The sequence below is a fragment of the Protopterus annectens genome, chromosome 4.part0, assembly GCF_019279795.1.
Source record: "Protopterus annectens isolate FY-2018-M chromosome 4.part0, PAN1.0, whole genome shotgun sequence".
NCBI lineage: Eukaryota > Metazoa > Chordata > Ceratodontiformes > Protopteridae > Protopterus > Protopterus annectens.
The window spans coordinates 95808078-95831081 of NC_056733.1; the positions used below are offsets into that span (position 1 = coordinate 95808078).

The 23004-nt window shown below is 42.6% G+C and overlaps 1 protein-coding gene across 3 annotated transcripts in view; it reads right to left on the reverse strand.

The window, feature by feature from the left end:
* FOXK2 (forkhead box K2) overlaps positions 1-23004 on the reverse strand; it is a 1878646-nt gene that overhangs the window by 1339684 nt on the left and 515958 nt on the right. For all 3 annotated transcript variants that reach the window (XM_044068131.1, XM_044068130.1, XM_044068128.1), the window contains exon 3: positions 8952-9099. In XM_044068131.1, the coding sequence (XP_043924066.1) occupies positions 8952-9099 (148 nt within the window). The remainder of the gene's footprint in view (positions 1-8951; positions 9100-23004) is intronic.

Consider the following 23004-nt stretch of genomic DNA (forward strand, 5'->3'; position numbering starts at 1 on the left):
GCAATGAGGATCAATTGTGTCTTGAGGCATGTAGCTTTCTGAAGTACTCTGAGAATTAAAGGCAACAGGGGAAAGGCATACAGGAGACCCAGAGGCCAATTGTGAGCGAGCACATCCCTGAGAGATTTCCCCTCTGGGGGGATCTATGCAAAGAAATTGCTGCATTTGTGGTTGAGAGGAGATACTAAAACAATGAGTGAGAAGGACACTGAAAAAAAACAAATCATTAAAAATCAAATTAAAACTCCAGCAAAGCTAGAACTTCCACTGAGTGACCTCCCAAACCACCCCACTGATGGAAAAAAGTACAGTTGTGTACACTTACCATAAATGTAGATGTTCGAATGTATTCACTGTTGCAGTCATTACATTTGGGTAATCTGCTGGCAGGTTGCCCTCAGTCGGCCTGAATATCAAAGTCTTGGGTCCTGCGTCGGTTGCGGTCTCCTCTTCCATGACGTCAGGTCATCAGGGGTATAAAACATGCAGCCGACACCATTTTATTCAGTTTTTCTTGCCCCAGATGTCAGGTGCCCCCCAAATGGGGAGGAAAAAAAAAATACATATACATACACACACATGTATGTATATATATATATATATATATATATATATATATATATATATATATATACACACACACATATATATATATATATGTAAATGCAATTTTAGCAACATAAACTACCTTCATCTAAAAGCAAATACACCACAAAGGCTTTTGAGTATAGTGAAGGAAAGAAAAGGTATAGAATGGGGGATGGCGGGTGGGTAACCTGGACTGCAACAGTGAATACACTCAAACATCTGCATTTATGGTAAGTGTACACAACTGTACTATGTTCTTCGTGTTTCACTGTTGCAGTCATTACATTTGGGTAGATTCCCAAAGCTATGGATGGGAGGATGGAACTAAACAGCACTGGGAGTGGCTATAAGGCCCTGCAGGACTGCAGTGACAAAGCCTGCCCTGGATTTAGAGAAGAGAGGTAAATGCTAATGCTTTGTGAAGGTATGAACACAGCAAAAAGTAGCAGCTTCTAGAATGTCTTTGGTTGGGACCCCTCTGAGAAAAGCTGCTGAAGTAGAGGCAGCCCTGGTGGAATGTGATGGGATACCCTTGAGCACCAGTTTACCAAGGTGCAAATAGCAGAAACAAATGCAGTGGCTTACCCATTTAGAAATAGTCTGCTTTGATGTAGCCTTCCCCTCTGATCCTGCAGCAAATGCTACCAGTAGTTGCTCAGACTTTGAGAGATTTGGTCCCGTTTAAGTAGAATCTTAGCTGTCTGTGTACATCCAATGAATGCAGAAACCGCTCCCCCTTGCTCTGCAGATTTGGTTAAAATGTTGGCAGATGAATGGTCTGGTTAAGAGCCACACTGGATATTACCTTAGGCATAAAAGGAGGCTTGGTCCTGAGGGCCACCCTGTCAGGGTAAAAAATAATGAAAGTCTCCACTGCCATGAGAGCCTGTAGTTCTGAAACCCTTCTAGCTGAAGTGACTGCCAAAAGAAAAGCTGTATTCCAAGATAGAAAATTTATATCCGCAGTAGCTGCTGGTTCAAAAGAAGGCAGTGAGAGTTTTTCCAGCACAAAACTGAGGTCCCATGCAGGAGCTGGTGCTCTCCTGAGAGGCCTTAAATTTTTCGCACCTCTGAGATACTGTTAAAGCAGTGGATGAGAAAAGAGGGGAAGCTCTGTGGTGTAATGAGCCGAGATGGCAGAGGCATGGATTTTTTATTGAAGAAAAAGCTAGGCCCTTGTCGAGCATCTCAGTTAAGTATTGTAAAATCTGAGGAATATCGGGCTTTGCTGTGTCTCTTCCTTGTGCTTGGTTCCAAGCGCAGAATCTCTTCCATTTATCAGCATAAGATTCTCTAGTACTAGGCCTTTTGGCTTCAAAAATGACATCCATCACAGGTTTACTGAGAGATGTGGTTTGAATAATTAGTTGATTAGCCAGGCTGCAAGATTCAGAGTTTGGAGCTGAGTGTGCAGAATTTGATAGTTCTGCTGAGACAGTAGGCGAGGTGTTTGAGGCAAGTACCATGGAGGAAGGTGTGACATTCCTTAGAAGCAGGTACCAGTGCTGGCGAGGCCAGTCCGGAGCAGGTACCAGTGTTGGCGAGGCCAGTCCGGAGGAATTAGGATCATTTTTGTTTTTTCCTGTCTGACGTTTAGTAAGATCTTGGAGAGTAGAAGCAGAGGCGGAAAGGCCTAGACTGATTGGATGCTCTATCTTTCAGCTGGAAAAACCTATTTCCGTGCTTTTTTGTGATGAGTTCTTGTGCAGAATTTGTCCAACTCAGTTTTGGGGAGAGGCAAATAGATCTATGTCTGGGATCCCCCATTTCTGTGTTAACATGCTGAAGATGTGTGGATCCTGTTTCCATTCGTGCGGGTCCATAAAACTTCTGCTTAGGTAGTCTGCCAGAGTATTTTGCTTTCCTGGCAGGAATTGAGCTTGAAGATGTATTTGGTAAGTCAAAGCTGTGTTCCACAAGGCCATGGCTAGTCTGCAAAGGGGGTAGAAATGTGTACCCCCCTGCTTATGTACCACATAACTGTGGTGTTGTCCGTCTTTATCAGTAGTTGTCCTGGATGAAGTAAGTCCTTGAAGGCTGTCAGAGCATTCTGAACAGCTAGCATTTCTTTATGGTTGATATGCAGATGCATTTGGTTTGGGCTCCATTTGCCCTGAATGCATCTCCCTGCCAGGTGGTCCCACCAAGCATAGTCTGATGAGTCTGTAGTTAGGGTTTGGGTGATAGAGGGTAGAGAGAAATCCTTGTTTTGGTGACATGTCTCTGCCCACCAAAGAAACTCCTGTTGTAGGCAGGGAATGAAAGGAATCATTGTTTCCAGGCTGTGACAATGTTGACTCCATAAACTTTTTAGGTACCACTGAAGTTTCCTCATATGCAGTCTCGCATATGGGATTAGTAGAATGCAGGATGCCATGAAACCCAAAGCCTGCAGAATTTGTCTTGCACATAACTGGGTTTTTGTTGCCATTTGTTTGAAGTATGTTGTCAATTGCCTTTGTTTGCCTGGCGTGAGGTGAGCCATCTGGGCAGTTACATTCAAGCTTGCACCCAGGAATGTAATTATTTGAGAGGGTACCAGTTGTGATTTATTTTCGTTTATGGTGTACCCTAGGCATGCTAGAAGCCTTTTTACAAACACCGGATGTTGAAGAAGAGAGTGTCCTTGTCCTCTGCTTGAATGAGGCAATCGTCCAGATTAAGGATAAATGCGAATGTTTGTCTGCAGAATGCAGTTACTGGTGCCAGGCACTTTGTAAAGACCCTGGGCGCAGTAGATAAGCCAAAGGGCAGTGCAGAGAATTGGTAATGCAAAAAACCTGCTTTGAAGCGGAGGTATCTTCTGCACGATTCCTTTATTGGGATATGCAGGTATGCCTCAAGTCCAGAGTTACTAACCAAGCATGCTTGCCTAGCATAGGCAGTAGCTGTTGTAAAGTCAGCATTTTGAATTTTGGAATGTCCAGGAACGTGTTCAGAGTCAATAAGTCCAGTACTGGACGCCATGAATTGTCCCTTTCTGGGTACCAGGAAAAGTCTTGAATACAATCCTTGTCCTTTTCCGGTACCATTTGAATAACCCCCATATCCATGAGGGACGCGACTTGTTTCTGGGCCTCTGCCCACTGGTTTTGTGGCAGATCTGGCCATTGGTTTGAATTGGTAAACTATGGAAATGAAATCTGTACCCATGGGATACTATAGGTTCATAGGTTAATACTAGGCTAACTGCCCTTGCGAGACATTTTAAGCCTAGCCAATTATCCCTTGTGAGACTCAAACCCTGCACCTTGAGTTTGTAAGGCAACGCCTTAACTATTAGGCCACCCTCCCAACCCCTGTTTATGTTTGTATGTTTAATACCAACTTGTCCTGGGTAATTAACTGCCAATTTTCATCATGAAGTGCTAATTTTCCCCCCAAGGGGGCTGCCAAAAGATAAGTGCTTGGAGATGGTAGAGGGAAGTCATTGAGACTGCTTACTGTAGGGTTTGTGCTTTGTTTCCTCCAGATTTGGAAGTGGAGGCACCCCATTGCTTTGACCTGTAAGAATCCTGTGATTGATATCTGGAGCCTTTTGAGCACCTGGGTTTGCCCTGAGTGGCTCTGTTGGACACAAGAAAGGACCAATTTTTAGTAGGCCAGTGCCTACTGAACCTGGGTGGCTGCACTTGCAATAAACCTTTTACAGTTTGCATAGATTTAGCTTTGTCTTCCATTTTCTTTAAAACCTCTTCTGCCTTGTTACCAGAGTATCATGCTGCAAAGGGGCACCCAACAATTTAGCTTTAACATGACCAGGCAGATTTTTCTCCTTGAGCCAGGCATGCCTTCTAATCACAGATCTAGTAACGGCAGACCTACAAGAGGCCTCCAAGGAATCAAAACCACATTGCAAAGTATGCTTTCCAACCTGTTCTGCTGAATGCAATAAATCCTGTAACTCTATTTTCCACACAATCAGAAATCAACATTTTCTGTTTCAGTAAGCCCATAACATATTGTTGATATTTAAGCATATGAAACTGGCAGTTTAAAGCCCTGACTGCCAAGGTTGCAGACGTATAAACCTTCTTACCCCATCTATCCAGCGCCCTGGAATCTCTATCAGAAGAGGTAGGATTTTTGGCAGTAGAAGCTTTAACACCCTTGGGACCCTGAGAAATGGTCTCAGGATCAGCAGCTGGATTTTTGAAAATAAATTTGTGGGAGTCAGGAACCCTGTAATATCTGTCTGGCTTACTAGGAGCCAGAGGCAGGGAATCAGGAGCCGTGCTTGATTCCGAGAACACATCAACAATGTCTAATATAGGAGGTATAGCCAAAGGCCTATGCTGAAGAAGAAGAAAATCACTAAGCCTCTCTTGATTCAGAGAAGTCCTGACTCTCCCAGTGAAAATGTTCCCTTAAAGTATGCAAAATCTCTCCAAAAGAGTAATCCCCAGGAGGAGATGCAGATGGGATGGATTCCTCTGCATAAGAATCCTCATAGGGTGGAATAGAAAATTCCTGATCAGAAGAGGAATCAGAAGAAATGGAAACCTGATATGAAGATTCATAATCAGTGTCTTGCCTAGGCCTCTTAGCAGGGGGGGGGGGGTGACCCCTGATCAAGGTAATTAAATCCTCAGCCATTTTGATAATCTATTTTTTAGGCATAGGGGCCTGAGCACGTGGCTCATGCGTCGGTTTTTTAGACATAGTTGTTTTAGGCCTTGGCTTTGTTGCTGGTCTCGGTTTAATGTAAAAATGTTGAAGCCTGAAAACACCCTCAAAAGCCAGTGCCTGCTCAGCAGCTCTGGACCCATCCAAGGGAGAGACATCCGCGGGTTCAATACTTTGCGACTCTTGCGGCATACTGGACTCCAAATGGGTCTCGGTAGAGGCCTGCGACTCAAAAGTAGCGGGTGTCGGGCTGCGAAGCGCCTCACTGAGTACCGGCGAACCGGTGACTGGCTTAGGAGAAGCTTCGTCGTCGGTTTTGGACCTCGACAGTCTGTCTTTTTCCTTTCGTTTACTGTGAACTCTGGTAGTCTGAATGCTAACAGACATTTCAAGGTAGTTAAATCTTGAACCAAAATATTTAGAAGCAAAAATATACCGATGCTTAATAGTGCGTTGGTTAAATTTAGCACAAAACCGACAGCAAGGCACATTGTGATCAGGGCCTAGGCAAGGAATACAGTACAAGTGAAAATCCTTATGAGGTATTTGCTTCCCACAAGTAATGCAATTATTAACTTTTACTGACATCGGTAAGGAGCAAGAAAAAGTTTCCCCAATGGGGTACTTGGCTTTAGTTTAAAGACTTCGATTCTGAAACTCGAAAACGAAAATTTCAGGAGTAGGCTGACCGGCACTTGCAGACTGCTTCTGCTTCAGGCACCACGCATCAAGAAAGACTAATGAAAGTGGTGTCGGCTGCATGTTTTATACCCCTGACGACCTGACATCATGGAAGAGGAGACAGCAACAGACGCAGAACCCAAGACTTTGTTATTCAGGCCAACTGAGGGCAACCTGCCAGATTACCCTAATGTAATGACTGCAACAGTGAAACACAAACAACATCTACAGTGGGACCTTTATTTCAGAAGGGCCTATCTTTTGGAAAAAAAGAATTTATTGGGTTTTTGGGGGCTGGTTTAACCACATTTGGTTCCTTATATGTCTGCCTAGAAACCAAGTCTACCAATTTGTCAGTGCGAGACCACCCAAGAAGTAAATGGGCCAATCCCAAAAGCTTTGAGGAATACCGGAGTCCTCCTGGTACGGGTCAACAATGGATCACCCCCCTTTCTGCCTAAGTAGTTCAAGGATCTCAGCACAGCTGACATCTTCAAGAGGGGATCTGGGGATACACCCACCTTCATCAAAATTAGCATCTTTGGTGACAGACTCTTGATGGGAATTAATCTGCCTCCTTTTGCACAGATGCTTTTGGTGTACTTCACGCGCTGGAGAAGACTCCGATGCAGATGTGAACTGCCTTGAGACTTCAAGGAGCTGGCTTGTCCTGACATGACAGGAAGAGGGAAACAGAAGACCAAAAGAATTCTATGGAGGCAGCGGCAGTTCAAAGTGTGGACAGGACACCTGTTCCCTGGACTGCGCGTGTACTGTCTCAAAGACCTTGAATGCCATTGCTGGTATAGGTCCCAACACGGCTTCCTTAAGTTTTAAAAAAAAAAAAAAAAAAAAAAAAAAAAGGGCAAGCTCTGAGAACCCATTCAGCTCAGCTCCAAAGTAGATGCTGGAGCTGACAACAGCTGAAGTACCGAAGGAAAGGGATGGATCTGAAAGCTTTGGAGTCAACCAAAACCCCTATGGCACTCAAGTGTCAAACAGGTCAGAGATATAGTCGGAGGTGAAGTCCAGTCCTTTGGTGCGGGCACACATTCCATGGGGCCCACTCAGATCCAAGGGCCCCGTATCTCAGGTGCAGATCTGGGAAGAAGTGCAATTAGTGGGGCAGAAGGGACAACTCCAACTCTCAAAGAAGTCAGCACTAGGAGAGCCCCCAGCTGGAACTGGATCTTCAAAAACTCTCATCATTTTGTTGAAGTCAGCCTCAGACTGATTCCTGGAGAACTTCACTCATTACAGAGCCAAACTCATGGACTGGAGCTTTGGCACCCTATGAAAATACCTTTCCTGCAAGAAAGGTGACCTAAGCCTGGGGCTAACAGGTTCCAGGGAGAACCTGAGCCCTAGGGTAGATAAGACCTCAACCAGACAGGCTCCAGAGCTTAAGATGGATCCAATGTCTTGGAAATCATAGAAACTGGTCTAGATGGACAATCAGCCGGACAATTCTTCTGAACTGCCTGTTTCTCCTCCTCACATTTCTTGTCCTTCTCTTTTCCTTATCCTTAGACTTCTCCTTGGTTCTTTTCTGAGGTCTTTTTTTCATTAAGCAGCAACAGATAAAAATGACTGGCTGGGGGAGACTTCTCTTGCTGTGGCAGAGAGAAGCTCCTTAAGGGCAAATTCCAAAACACCAACAGCCTGGTAATTGAAAGCTAAACACTGAACTCCTCGGCTCCAACCAATAAATTTTTATTGCCAAATACAATACAATAAATCCACCAACAATTCCAGGTTAAGCGCTTTCATCTGGTAAAACAGACTTCATCAGAACAACAAGAAGGTGGTTCTGAGCCTTTTAAATAAACTTTTAGGCGCCAAACAATATTTTTAAAAACCATTTAAAAAGACAGTACTAGTTATACTTTTAAAACAAATTTAAAGACTTTTCAAACATGATCAAAAACTATTCAACCAACTTAAATAAACTTTAAACCAAAATATAATATAATTTGATATAAAATATATAAATATATATATATATATATATATATATATAATAAGAAAATATATAAAAAAATATATAAAAAATATATGAATATATAACACTCACTTTGATCCACTAATGTCCAATAATCATGTATAATGCATCAACTCTGATCAGCATACAACTATAACAGCACTAAACATTGTACCTGTATTTAAATACTATTTTTAAAAAATAGCGATTGCAATAATAGTGATGATAATATAAGAAGTACATTCAACCTATATATAACATACTATACCAAAGTCAAAACAGGTTTGATACTAATATGATCATTTATTCCCGGAAATCTAGTGGCATCGGTCAGTATCTGCCATCTACTTTCCTTCATAGCTAAAAGGGCCTTGATATCAGTAGTATCGACTAGTATCAAACCTTTTTTGACTTTGGTATAGTATGTTATATATAGGTTGAATGTACTTCTTATATTATTCATCACTATTATTGCAATCACTATTTTTTAAAAATAGTATTTAAATACAGTTACAATATGTTTAATGCTGTTATAGTTATTGTATGCTGATCAGAGTTGATGCATTATATATGATATTATTGGATCAAAGTGAGTGCTATATATACATATATTTTTTATATATTTTCATATATATATATATATTTTTATATATATATATATATATATATATATATATATATATATATTTATATCAAATTATATTATATTTTGGTTTATAGTTTATTTTTCACAAAGTCTATAGGGTTTACTTTATTAGAGACGTGTATGACTAACAATGGTTTTAATGCTAACAAAACCAAGGCTGGGGGGGGCAAGGGATGCCCTTGATGCACACCCCTGACATTTTATCTGAACAGCTGCATATAAATTAAACTGAAAGCACTGCAAGATACAGTAAGGCTCCAATATATAAAACTAGAGAGAGAAGTTAACTTATCCACAGTTTCTAGAACTTGCACAAAATCAAACAGAAAAGTTAATATATAAAAAAGCTAATATACACAAAGTCTATGATAACTGAATGCAACTGCTGTAACTGCAAAAGGCTTCTTTCGGATTTAGTAAAATGTGTACCTTTGGGCTGTCTCCACCTGATGCTTCCTTGTCATTTTCTGATTGAGAGTTTTCAGTTATTAAGTGCAAGTCAGCTGAAATAATGCGACTCATTTTGTACCCTGATGTACCTGCTCCACGAGGACTTGAAGGGCAGGAGTTTGCAGCACTGTTGAAAACAAATAAACCTTTGTTCTAAATAAAGTTTATCATCATTTTGGCATCTAAAACTAAACTACACAAACATGAAAATGCATATATTTGTTTTCTCTCTCGCATTTTTTTTTTTTTTTTTTAACCAAAGTATTAACAGTACACTGCGTTGCAGTGCACACATGGGTACCGGCCTCAATATTCTTTCAATGAAATACAAAATAACTACAGTGGATATAAAAAGTTTACACACCGCTGTTAAAATGTCAGGTTTCTTGAGATATAAAAAAATGAGACCACAATAAATAATTTCAAATAGTTTCCCACCTTTAATGTGACCTATAACCTGTACAGTTAAACTGAAAAACAAACAAATCTGTTGGGGGGAAAAATATAAAAAATAAAAAATGTACCATAAGCTGGTTGCATAAGTGTGCACACCCTTAAACTAATACTTTCTTGAAGCACCTTTTGATTGAATTACAGCATTCAGTCTTCTTGGGTAGGAGTCTATCAGCAAGGCACATCTTGACTTGACAATATTTGCCCACTCTTCCTTGCAAAAGCTCTCCAAAATCTGTGAGATTATAAGGGCATTTCTTATGCACAAGCCCTCTTCGTCACCCCCACAGATTTTCTATTGGATTTAGGGATTGGGGCGGCGCAGTGGTTAACAGTCACCTCACAGCAAGAGGTTCTCCAGTTAGATTCTCGGCTCGGGTACCTTCTGTGTGGAGTTTGCATGTTCTCCCTGTGTTCGCGTGGGTTTCCTCTGGGTACTCCAGTTTCCTCCCACATTCCAAAGACATTCATCTGGAGCATTTCTCCCCGGGCCTCCACTGAAAACAGGCTCTGTGGAACCTAGTCAGACTTTCCCAGTCAACAAATGATAAATAAATAAAATAAATAAATACATTTCTTTTGTTGATTTGGAAGTATGCTTGGGGTCATTGTCATGCTGAAAGGTGAAATTCCTCTTCAGCTTTCTAGCAGACGCCTGAAGGTTGTGGGCCAAAAGTGACTGGTATTTGGAATTATTCATAACTCCCTCCACCTCTACTAAAGCCCCAGCTCCAGCGGAAGAAAAGCAACCCCAAAGCATGATACTGCCACCACCATGCTTCATCGTGGGGATAGTGTTCTTCTGGTGATGTGAAGTGTTGTTTTTCCGCCAAACGTACCTTCTGGAATTGTGGCCAAAAAGTTCAACCTTGGTCTCATCAGACCATGACACATTTTCCCACATGCTTTTGGGAGATCTGATGTATTATTTTGCAAATTTTAGCCAGGCCTGGATGTTTTTGTGTGCAAGAAAAGGCTTCAGTCTTGCAACCCTACCCCATAGCCCAGACATATGGCGAATACGGGAGATTGTTACATATAGTACACAACCAGTACTTGCCAGAAATTCCTGCAGCTCCTTCAGTGTTGCTGTAAGTCTCTTGGCAGCCTACCCGACCATTTTTCGTCTCGTCTTTTCATCAATTTTGGCGGGATGTCCAGTTTTTTGCAATGTCACTGTTGTCCCATATTTTCTCCACTTTTTGATGACTGTCTTCACTGCTCCATAGTATATCCAATGCTGTGGAAATCTTTTTGTACCCTTCTCCTGACTGATACCTTTTCAACAATGAGATCCCTTTGATGCTTTGTAAGTTTTCTGTGAACCATGGCTTTTGCTGTAGCAGGCAACTATGTAAATGTTAAGAAAATCTTACTAGGACAGCTGAACTTTACTTGGGGTTAATCAGAGTCTCTCTAATTTGATGGCAGATGTGTACCCAAGAAGATTGAATGCTGTAATTAAGTCAAAAGTTGCTTCAACAAAATATTAGTTTAATGGTATGCACTTATGCAACCAGCTTATTGTAGTTTTTTTATTTTTTATATTTTTCCCCTAACAGACTTGCTTGTTTTTCAACTGAATTGTACAGGTTATAGGTCACATTAAACGTGGGAAAAGTTTTGAAATGATTTATTGTGGTCTCTTTATATCACAAAAACCTGGCATTTTAACAGGGTTCATAGGTTCATACTAGGCTATCTGCCCTAGGGCATTTATAAGCCTAGCCAGAGTGTTTGGCTTTTGCCACCCATTTTAAATGAATTTTGCTATGCCCTTTTTCGAGGTTAGTATACTGTGCCTCTGTCTAACAGTGACACAGAAGTGCTACCCGGGGTAAACCTACGATCTCCCATCCACTCATCAAGATTCCTCTTGAAGACAGTCAATGAGGGACTGCCTAACCTGGACTGGGATTTTATTCCAGAGTGAAGGGAGCCTCTGGGTTATGAATCTGTCCCCTCCAGCATGTCCTATTTATTTCACTGCTGAGGTTCAAGTCTCTCGAGCGCATAGCTGGATGGGATTTGGATTTCTGAGGTGCAGCATGTCCATTAATTCCGGGTTGGACATGGCTTTATACATCAGGCACAGATCGCCTCTGAGCAGGCGGTATGCCACTGAGTAGAGCTGGAGTTTCTTTAACCGGGCAGCATATGGCATCTGTTTGAGCCCTTTGATCCTCTTGGTGAGGTACTTTTGAGGTCTTTCCAGTTGCTGCAGGTGTCTGGTAAGGTACATCCCAAAAGGGGCATTGTACTCAATTATGGGCCTGATGAGGGATGAGTAGAGAGGCACGATGACCTCCCCTGATCTAGATGTGAATCCCTTCATGATTAGGTGGGCTATATAAAATGTTTTTCTAACCACTTTAGCCACATGGTTTTCAAATGAGAGATTGTTATCAACTTGGGTCACCAGGTCCCCAATTACTTCTTCCGTACTTAATGGGTTACCACCTATGTGGTAATTTGTGGGCACTTTGTTTTTGCCAAAGGGGATGACTATACACTTTTTGGCGTTTAGCTTGAGGCCATGGCTCTGGCACCAGTTGTCTGTTTCTATGAGGCCCTTTTGTAGGATGCTTGTGTCGGCTAGAGAGTCTATTATGGCGCCTAGTTTGCAGTCATCTGCGAACTTGGTCAGCCACAGTCCTTCCGTGTTGGCCTGTACCTCTGAGAAATATATACCGAACAAGAGAGGTCCCAGGACTGAGCCTTGTGGGATGCCACTTGTAACTGGTTTGGAGTCTGACATGGCTCCAGCAATTCTAACCATGTGGGTTCTGTCCTTGAGCCAGTTTGCAACCCATCTAGTGACATAGGGGTTTATATTTAAGCTGGTGAGCTCATCTATAATGCCCGAGTGGGGTATTGTATCGAAGGCTTTTGCGAAGTCCAGGTAGGCTGTGTGGACCACCTTCCCCTCGTCAATGGCCTTGGTGACTGTTTCAAAGAAATTGACCAGGTTTAAGAGGCAGGATCTGCCCTTAAAGCCGAACTGGGTAGGATCCAGTGTCTGTAGGTCCCCAATATCTTTATTTATGAGGTCCATGATGATCCTTTCCATAGCTTTGCAGACCAAGCTAGTCAGGCTTATGGGGCGATAGTTTCCAGGATCCGTTGAGGCACTACCTTTGTGGAGAGGGACCACTGTTGTACGCCACTCTTTGGGTACATATCCTGTAGTAAGGCTGAGATTGAACAGTAGTTTTATGTTTGGGTCTAGCTCTTCTTGGAGTTCATGTAGGACGCAGCCCGGGACTCTGTCTGGTCCCATTGATGCTGTGTTTTTTGCTTTGGAGAGGGCGGCTCTTACCTGAGCATCTGAGATATCAGGGGGTCAGCACTCTGCTGGGATAGATATTTGCCCTTTTGGGGGGGGGGGGGGAGAGAAGTTTGCGCTGAACCTGTCAGCTAGGATGTTGGCAATGTCTGTGGGTTCGGTATATTTTTTGTCATTTTGGACTAATTCTGAGCATATCTGGGAATTCCCACCCAGGTTCCTAACATAACTAAAGAAAGCCTTGTGATTATCCTTAGTGTCCTGTGCAATTTTTCTCTCAAAGCTGGCCTTAAACGATTTTATGAGTGCCTGTAGTTTTTTGCTAATACTGATCAGAGATGCCTTCCCTTTTTGGGATTTTGCTCCATCATGTAGTAGCTTCCTCCTTCTATTGTATAGTTTGTTTATGGCTGGGGTCCACCAGACAGGACGCCTGCCTTTGGAGGATTGGGTCTTGGTTTTATTTGGGATTGCATGATCCATGCATTCCTGAAGGTGTTCATAGAATGTGTTTATAAAGGATTCTGCGGTCTGGGCCGTATTTTCCACAGGCCCGGGGGCTTTGAAGGATTCCACCTCGGTTTTGAGGTGTGTGAAATTTGCTTTAGAGAAGTTTTTCATTGTGGTTTTCTGGGCAGGGTCGGGATGTGAATATCCAGTGAGATTTACACTTCTGGTCTGGAGCATAGAGCCCCCGTGTTGGTGATGATCAGGTCCAGTATGTTTTCCCCTCTTGTGGGAGTGGCAAGAAGTTGTTCCATAGCATTTGAGTTTATAAATTCTAGGAACCTTTGGGCTAGGATGTTGGAGCTAGAGTAATGCTCCCAGTCTATGTTTGGGTAGTTGAAGTCACCCAATATAATGGTGTTTGGAGAGACCTTCATATTTTCCAGTGTTCTCAGGAAGGCCGAGTGGGGTTTCTGGGTTTGGGAGGGTGGTCTGTAGCAGGCTATAAACTGGAAGGCAGTTTTACCCACTGTTAGTTGCACATGGATAGTCTCTGATGCTTCGTGCTGTGCCACCAACCTGGAGGTGTGGGTATCTTTGACGAATATTTACACTCCCCCTCCCTTCTGTGGTTCGGTCCAAGGGGTGTGTAAACTTTTTATATCCACTGGATAAATCGGCATTCTTCCCATCTCAGCTCTTTCCTGATAAGGGAAAGACACATGCTGATTAAAACAAAAAGCAATGCACACATTTGAGAGAAACAGCACATTTATCTATTCATCTAATCTGTGGAGGTCATAACCTCAAAAATTATACTACTACATATACAGTGGTAAAGGCAAAAAGGATAAAATCAAGAATGAAAGATAGAAGTTCAAGATGCTAGTTAATTTGCTAAACTTGTGTCTCATTTCCAAATGCTGTCAGAATGTCAGAGAAAGTGAGGGAGGCACTCATCCTTGGATTACCATGCTTTTCTGTATAAATGCATCCTTCAAAGCAGCATACACTCAAAATGATCAGACATTCTTTAGCTCAAACACCAAAGTTATATACTTACCAAAATGATAGTGCAGCATGGGTGTGGTCAGTTCAATACCATTAGGACTTAAATGGGAAAGTTTCATGTACCAAGCCTAGACCTACAATATAATTCATCTCCACTTCTCAACGCTCCTCAATCCTTTCTAACTGACCAGATGTAGTGTGCCACTCGCAAGTGAAGTGCAAAAAGGAAAAAAAAAAAAACATTCACAACAAAGGAGTCTCCTCTAGACTTCGTCTGCATAAGGTTGGGGGGGGGGGTCACAATCACAAATATATTTTGCTACGTAATAATCTTGAGTACCACTGGGGCAGTGTCAAAGGTTTGTCATCATGAAAACATACCTCCTCGAACTGTGGCCTCAAAGGGAGACTTTGCCTCAAGATCATACCTGGCCTACAGTGACAAAATCTTCAGAGAAGCCCATGGCAAAGCCACACATCTCACACGAAGATTCATTTCTGAAACACGATTGTGTTGTAGCCACTGCTTTCACTGAATGTAACAAAAGTGTAACAGGTAAATCCTTGTAAGTTATACAACAAAAACTTAATACATTCTAAAAATTACTGGGTCAGAATAACTTTAGATACTTTGGAGCTCAATAAGCTGGATGACATCTTGCTCCTTAAAACATTACCTACCACTCATGGCATCAACATTAAAATATTTTAACATGGTGTACCAAAATGATACTTGCATCTGTGGTTTGTTTTACCAAAGTGATTGTTGTCATTCTAATTCTTAACACCTGCCACTTCCATACCTCCTCAGCGTAACTATCTCACATTTTGTTTTATCAATTTAAATATGAAAAATATTTAAAAATGTTCATAACCTTTTTAAAAACACAAGTCCAGTATATCCCATACTGATATTTTCCCCACTGTGAGCACCTACAATATGCCACGTTGCTTCCTAATGCATGACCTATTCTTCATGCGATATTAGTTGCAAAATCAGAATGTTAACATAAGTGCCATGCTTCAGTTATATTTCTTGCAGTGTTTCACTAAACCAAGTGTTTAGCACTTTTTCTAATATCCACTGCTTGAAGAAACCCCACAACATGCCAAGTACTGCACTTCATTTTATCAATGCAAATATGAAAATTTCATAATCTCCATGACTTTCTGCAGTAACTTGAACATTATGCCCCTCAAATAAATAATTCTACTTCTTGCTGTGTTTGCGTGCTCACCTCACCATTTATCACTTAACAGTGATCAGCTGTCCTCAGGCTACATCCACAGACTAACCACAACAGTAAAATAGGAGTATTATGCTACAACTTATAAAAACTCCAAATGCTTTAATAATCAAACTAATTATGTACAACACAGTTAACTGGCTTGAAAAGTGCAAAATGTGCATTTACTGTGAATCAAACTGCAAATAAAATGGGTCAAATCTCTAGCCACTGTTCATGTCATGTACTTTATTACCTAGCAGGCTAAAGTACGTTTGTGGGGGTGGTCATCATTACAGTGACAACAAACATCTGCAGTCAGGCTCATTGCACAAGATTTTTACTTCTGATGTAATGACAAGTCTGCAAAGAAGAATGATCAGTCTACTTTAATCAGTGTAAGCAGCAGCATTCAACACAACACTGCAAATGGAAACCACACGAGTGATTAGAAACCACGGATAATGAGTGACTGTTATTAACACATCTACAAACAAATGGATTGGGGGAAGGCAAACCGCACACAAATGGCTACACTACAGTGCTGAAGGTATGTAGCAACAGTGGACTGCATCTCTGCAACAGTATACATCAACTCCAACCAACTAGTTTCCTTTTAAACAAGCCAAACACTCCCATCATACATACCTTGTGTAGCACAGCACTTAAAACTCTGCACCGCTATACAACCAGTGGCCTGCAGCCACCATAACCCCTTAGTAACACAGCAGCCAACAACTATGCATATGATGGCAATCCACCACACCACCTCCAGAGGATAACACATGAAATTAATTTAAGAATGTGGAAATGAATGTACCTGAACCAGAGATTACATATAACAGGCTACAGCACTGTAAGACTATGTACAATTGTTACTTTTGTGCAACGACAGGCAGTACTTTGAGACTATTGTCGTGTGAGAAGTGGGAGTGCATGACTGGTGCCATGACATTTGTTTTGCAGTTTAACACATTTAAAAAAAGAAAAAGTGAGATGAACATCAACTGCTGACAACACTGTCGCAGACATTTTCTTTTCCATGGAGGGTGTTAATTTAGAACATTTTTACACTTCTAAACTGCCAGCCGCCTTTTGTTTTATACAAAATTTCAGTTTCCATTTCTAATATACAAGCACACTAATTTCCTTGCATCCCCTTCCATTTATTTATATGCTTCTTCTGCAGATCTGACCTTGCAATTTTTTCTATCCTTGTCCAGCTTGTAAATGCATCAGTTTGGTCCATGCTGTTTCACTGGGATCAGTGAGCTGGCCAGGGTTTCATGTCATTCAATATCACAGACATTTTGCAATTTACTCAGCTCCCACTGGGGATGTTTACAACCTCTGCTCATCAGAAAAATATGTAACATGGCTTGTGATACAGACCCAAAAATATTTGGACACTGTACAACTACATCAAAATAAAATGACCAATCGCTGGGAACCTTGGACCACACTCTACACATTCTCACAGACATTCTGCATGACACACTGTTTACACAGGAAATGTGGTTCACAACTTACGACCAGTTTGCAGAACATACACAAAAGTAATGTGCGTGTACACAGTCACTCAACAGCCACAATGCATAATTAGTTGGATGAATACACCAGTACTGCTCCCAAAAATACAGCTGCAAAAAGCTGTGCCAACAATCTCCCTGGGCTATCCTCGGTCTTGCAATCAATCCTTCTGCAAATTCCACATTCAGTTCAGTTCTACAAATATTTCTGACATTACAAATAAGTCTCCTTAAAGCATTTATTTAGTGTAGAAAAAAACGTTCAGGGAGGCTACCTACTATACAGCTAAGTGGACCTTACTAGGGGACTTTCACACCTTTGCTGACCTTGCATGGTGTTATGTGCATATCATACTGAAAATCAGAGACATGACTGGCTGTAGAAAGTACAGCTGTGTACACTTACCATAAATGTAGATGTTAGAGTGTATTCACTGTTGCAGTCAAAACATTTCGGTTATCTGCTTGCAGTAGCCCTCAGTCGGCCTGATTATAAAAGTCTTGGGACCTGCGTCGGTTGCTGTCTCATCTTCCATGTCAGGTAGTCAGGGGTATAAAGCATGCAGCAGACGCCATTACATCAGTTTTTCTTGCCCCTGATGTCAGGTGCACCTATAATGGGAATCAATTATATATACAAGGTTACACCTACAACAAAAAAGCAAATACACCAAAAAGCTTTAAGTACAGTAAACAAGAATAGAGGTCTAGCCAAAAGAAGACAGGGGGCTAGAGGGAGGGTAACTAGGACTGCAACAGTGAATACACTCAGACATCTACATTTATGGCAAGTGTACCCAACTGTACTATATTCTTCGTGTTTCATTATTGCAGTCATCACATTTGTGTAGACTCCCAAAGCAAAGGATGGGAGGAGGAAATTAGATAGCATTAGGACCAGCTATAAGGCCCTACAAGACTGCAGTTGCAAAGCCAGCTCTGGATTTAGAAAAAATTGGCAAATGGTAATGCTTGGTGAAGGTATGTATAGAACTTCCAGGTAGCAGCTTCTAGGATGTCCCTGGTGGGGACACCTCTGAGAAAGGCTGCAGAGGTAGATGCAAGCCCTGGTTGAATGTGGTATTATCCCCAGTGGGGTAGGTTTTCCATGGTGCTTATAGCAGAAATGAATGCAACGGCCTATCCATTTAGAAATGGCTTAATTTGAAATGGCCTTCCCCTCTGTCCCTGCAGCAAATGCATCCAGCAGCTGTTCAGATTTCCTGAAAGGTTTAGTCCTGTCCAAGTAAAATCTAAGTTGTCTATGCACATCAAAGGAGTGCAAAATTTGTTCCCCTTTGTTCTGTGGATTAGAAAAGAAGGTTGGCAAATGAATGGACTGATTAAGGGCCAGACTGGATACCACCTTGGGCATGAAGGAGGGATTGGTCCTGAGGGACACCCTGTCCGCATGAAAGATGATGAAAGGCTCCACTACCATGAGGGCCTGTAATTCAGACACCCTTCTTGCTGAAGTGATGGCTAAAAGGAACGCTGTTTTCCAAGAAAGGAATTTCAACTCTGGATTTGCAGCTGGCTCAATAGGAGAGTGAGTTTTTCCAATACAAAGTTAAGGTCCCAGAGGCTGGAGTAGGGGCTCTCCTGGGTGGTTAAGTTTTTGGCCCCTCTGAGGAACTGCTTCAGCAGTGGATGAGAGAACATGGGTGGTTCTGTGTTGTAAAGAGCTGAAATGGCTGAGGCATGAATTTTGATGGAGGAAAAGGAAAGGCCCTAGTGAAGCATCTCAGTTAAGTATTGAAGAATTTGAGGTAAATTGGGCACTGCTGTGCCCATCCCAAGTTTGGTTCCAGGAAAATAATCTTTTCCATTTTTCAGCATAGGATTTTCTAGTACTAGGCCTCCTTGCCTCCACAATGACATCCATCGCTTGCTTACTGAGGGATGGTAATGGGGAGATCAGGTAATTAAGCCAGGCTGCCAGGTTCAGGGTTTGAAGCTGTGAGTGCAGAATCTAGCAATCCTGCTGGGACAGCAGGGCAGGGGTCTGAGGCAGGTGCCATGGAGCTAGTAGTGACATACTGCGCAAAGGGGGTACCAGTGTTGGCGGGGCCAGTCTGGTGCAATCAGTATTGCCCGTGGTTTGTCCTGTTTGATCTTTAGTAGTACCTTGGAGAGGAGAGGCAGAGGGGGAAAGGCATAAATTGATGTTTTTTTCCAGGTGAAGGACCGGGCATCCACTTTCCAAGCTTGTTTGTGGGGAGTCCTTGTGCAGAATTTGTCCAATTGGTAGTTCTGGGGGGAGGCAAACCGGTCTATCTCTGGGCTCCCCCATTTGTTTCTCAACATGTTGAATATCTTTGGTTCCAGTTTCCACTCGTGTGGGTCCATGAGATTTCTGCTTAGTTCGTCTACCAGTGCATTTAGCTTTCCTGGCAGGAACTGAGCCTGTAGGTGCACTTGGTAGCTCAAGGCTGTGTTCCACACAGCCATAGCTAGTCTGCAGAGAGGGTATGAGTGGGTCCCCCCTGCTTATGTGCCACATAAAGTACAGTTGTGTACACTTACCATAAATGTACATGTTAGAGTGTATTCACTGTTGCAGTCATTACAGTTGGGTTATCCCTGCAGGCAGGCTACCTTCAGTCGGCCTGAATTCCAAAGTCTAGGTCTGGCGTCGGTTGCTGTCACCTCTTCCCTGACGTCAGTGCGCCAAGGGTATAAAAGATGCAGCCAATGCAATTTTCTTCAGTTTTTCTTGCCTCAGATGTCGCGTGCCCCCAAAAGGGTAGGCTAAAAATATGCAAATAAAACATGCATGCACAAAAATATATTATACCTTCATCTACAAGCAAATACACCACATAGGTTGTATAGATTAGAGAAGTGCAGATAAGTTGCAGCAAAGATATGGGGGATGGTGGGTGGGTAACCTGGACTGCAACAGTGAATACACTCGAACATCTACATATATGGTAAGTATACACAACTGTACTATGTTCTTCATCTTTCACTGTTGCAGTCATTACACTTGGGTTGAATTCCAAAGCTATGGTTGGGAGGCTGGAGCTAAATAGCATTAGGAGCGGCTATGAGGCCCTGCAGAAGGTACAGTTGTGTACACTTACCATAAATGTAGATGTTCAAGTGTATTCACTGTTGCAGTCATTACTACTGGGTTATCCTGCTGGCAGGCTACCCTCACTCGGACTGAATTCCAAAGTCTAGGTCCGGCGTCGGTTGCTGTCACCTCTTCCCTGACGTCAGTGCACCATGGGTATAAAAGATGCAGCCGACACCATTTTCTTCAGTTTTTCTTGCCCCAGATGTCAGGTGCCCCCAAAAGGGTAGGCTAAAATATGTCAATAAAACATGCATGCACCAAAGTATATATTTTGCCTTCATCTACAAGCAAATACACCACATAGGTTGTATAGAATAGAGATGTACAGTTAAGTTCCAGCAAAGAAATGGGGGATGGCGGGTGGGTAACCTGGACTGCAACAGTGAATACACTCGAACATCTACATTTATGGTAAGTATACACAACTGTACTATGTTCTTTGTGTTTCATTGTTGCAGTCATTACAATTGGGTTGAATCCCAAAGCGAAAGTTGGGAGGCTGGAGCTAAATGGCATTAGGAGCGGCTATTACGCCCTGCAGAACTGCAGTGGCAAAGCCTGCCCTGGATTTAGAGTAGAGTGGTAAGTGATAGTGCTTTGTGAAGGTGTGCACTGAACTCCAAGTAGCAGCCTCTAAAATCTTTGGTTGGTACTCCCCTGAGGAAGGCTGCTGAAGTGGCTGCTGCTCTGGTTGAATGTGGCATAATGCCCTTAGGTACTGGCTTGTCATGTTGTGAATAGCAGAAACGAATGCAGTGGCCTATCCACTTTGAAATAGTCTGCTTTGAGATGGCCTTTCCTTGTGATCCTGCAGCATATGCCACTAGTAATTGCTCTGTTTTTCTGAAAGCTTTGGTTCTGTTCAAATAGAAGCATAGCTGTCTGTGTATGTCCAAAGAATGCAGAATTCTCTCCCCCTTATTCTGTGGGTTTGGATAAAAGGTAGGCAGATGAATAGTTTGGTTAAGGGCCACACTGGACACTACCTTAGGCATAAATGTCGGGTTTGTCCTCAGAGAAACCCTGTCTGGATAAAAAATGATAAAGTTCCACAGCCATGAGTGCCTGTAGCTCTGAGACTCGTCTTGCAGAAGTTATTGCTAGGAGCAGAGCTGTTTTCGAAGATAAAAACTTTATATCAGCTGTAGCGGCTGGCTAAAAAGGAGGCAGGGTGAGTTTTTCTAACACATAATTGAGGTCCCATGCAGGTATTGGTGATCTCCTTGGCCTCTCTGAGGTACTGCCTTAATAAAGGATGAGAAAAGATTGGTGGCTCTGTATTGTAATAAGGCGAAATGGCAGAGGCATGAATTTTTATAGATGAAAAGGTTAGGCCTTTGTCCAGCATCTCAGTCAAGTATTGCAAAATCTGAGGAATATTTGGTACAGCTGTGTCAATTCCTTGTGTCTGGTTCCAAGCACAGAATCTCTTCCATTTTCCAGCATAGGATTTTCTAGTACTACTGGCCTCCAAAATGACATCCATCACTGCTTTAGTGTGAGGTGTGTTTTGTATGACTACATTATCCGCCATGTTGTCAGATTTAAGGTCTTGAGTTGGCTGTGCAGGATCTGCTTGTTCTGCTGGGACAGTAGATGAGGCACTTGAGGTAAGGTCCAGGCTGGGCATTGAGACAAGTTCCTTAGGATTAGACACCAGTACTGGCGTGACCAGTCTGGGGCAATCCGTATCATTTTTGGCTTCTCCTGTCTGACCTTTAAGAGTACCTTAGGGAGGAGAGGCAGAGGAGGAAAGGCATATACTGTTAAGTTTTTCCAGCTAAAAGATAGGGCCATCCATTCCATGCTTGTCTGTGATAAGTCCTTGTGCAGAATCTCTTTAGTTGGCAATTGTGAGATGAGGCAAATAGATCTATGTCTGGACATCCCCATTTCCTTGTTACCATACTGAAGACTTGTGGAACCAATTTCCACTCGTGGGGATCCATGAGGTTTCTGCTTAGTTCGTCTGCCAGAGTATTTATCTTTCCTGGCAGGAATTGTGCCTGCAGATGTACTTGGTAAGTCAATGCTGTGTCCCACAAAGTCACTGCCAGTCTGCAAAGGGGGTAAGAATGAGTGCCTCCCTGCTTGTTTATATACCACAGGACCGTGGTATTGTCTGTCTATCACTAGATATCCCGGATTTAGTAGGTCCTTGAAGGCTGTCAGGGCATTTTCAACAGCTAGCATCTCTTTTTGATTGATATGTAGATGCATTTGGTTTGTGGACCATGTGCCTTGAATACAATCTGTCATGTGGGCTCCCCAGGCATAATCAGATGCATCCGTTGCTAATGTCTGTGTGGCTGGGGGTAGAGTGAATGGCTGTCCCTTGTTCTGGTGACAGGCCTTCACCCATCGAAACTCCTGTTGCAAGCAGGGAATGAGAGTAAAGTACAGTTTTGTACCTACCATAAATGTAGATGTCCGAATTGGATAGCATCTGCAGTCATAACAACTGGGTTGTCCTGTCGTCAGGCAGCCCTTCAGTCGGCCGGATTCCAAAGTCCGGGTCCGGCTTCGGCTGATGTCGCACTTCACCCGACGTCATCTCTGTTGCTCTTCGGGTATAAAAGCATCAGCCGACGCCATTTTCTTCAGTGTTTCTTGCCCCAGATGCCAGAAGCCCTATAGAAGGCTAAAAATTTTGGATAGATGCCAATGTTTCCAAAAGATAGAGGTAAACACAAAAATAAGCATGTATGTACATAAATACAAACAAATACACCATAAAAGAAATCCCCCCACTAGCTAGCTATTAGAAGGGTAAACACCCTAGGAGTACCACAGAGGGGAAGGAGGGAGGGTAATCCTGACTGCAGATGCTATCCAATTCGGACATCTACATTTATGGTAGGTACAAAACTGTACTATGTCCTTCATGGATGCATCTGCAGTCATAACAACTGGGTAGAATACCATAGCCAACTAGGGGAGGAGGATAAAAGTAAATTATGGTGTGTTTAGGATCCCTTGCAGAACAGCAGTGGCAAAC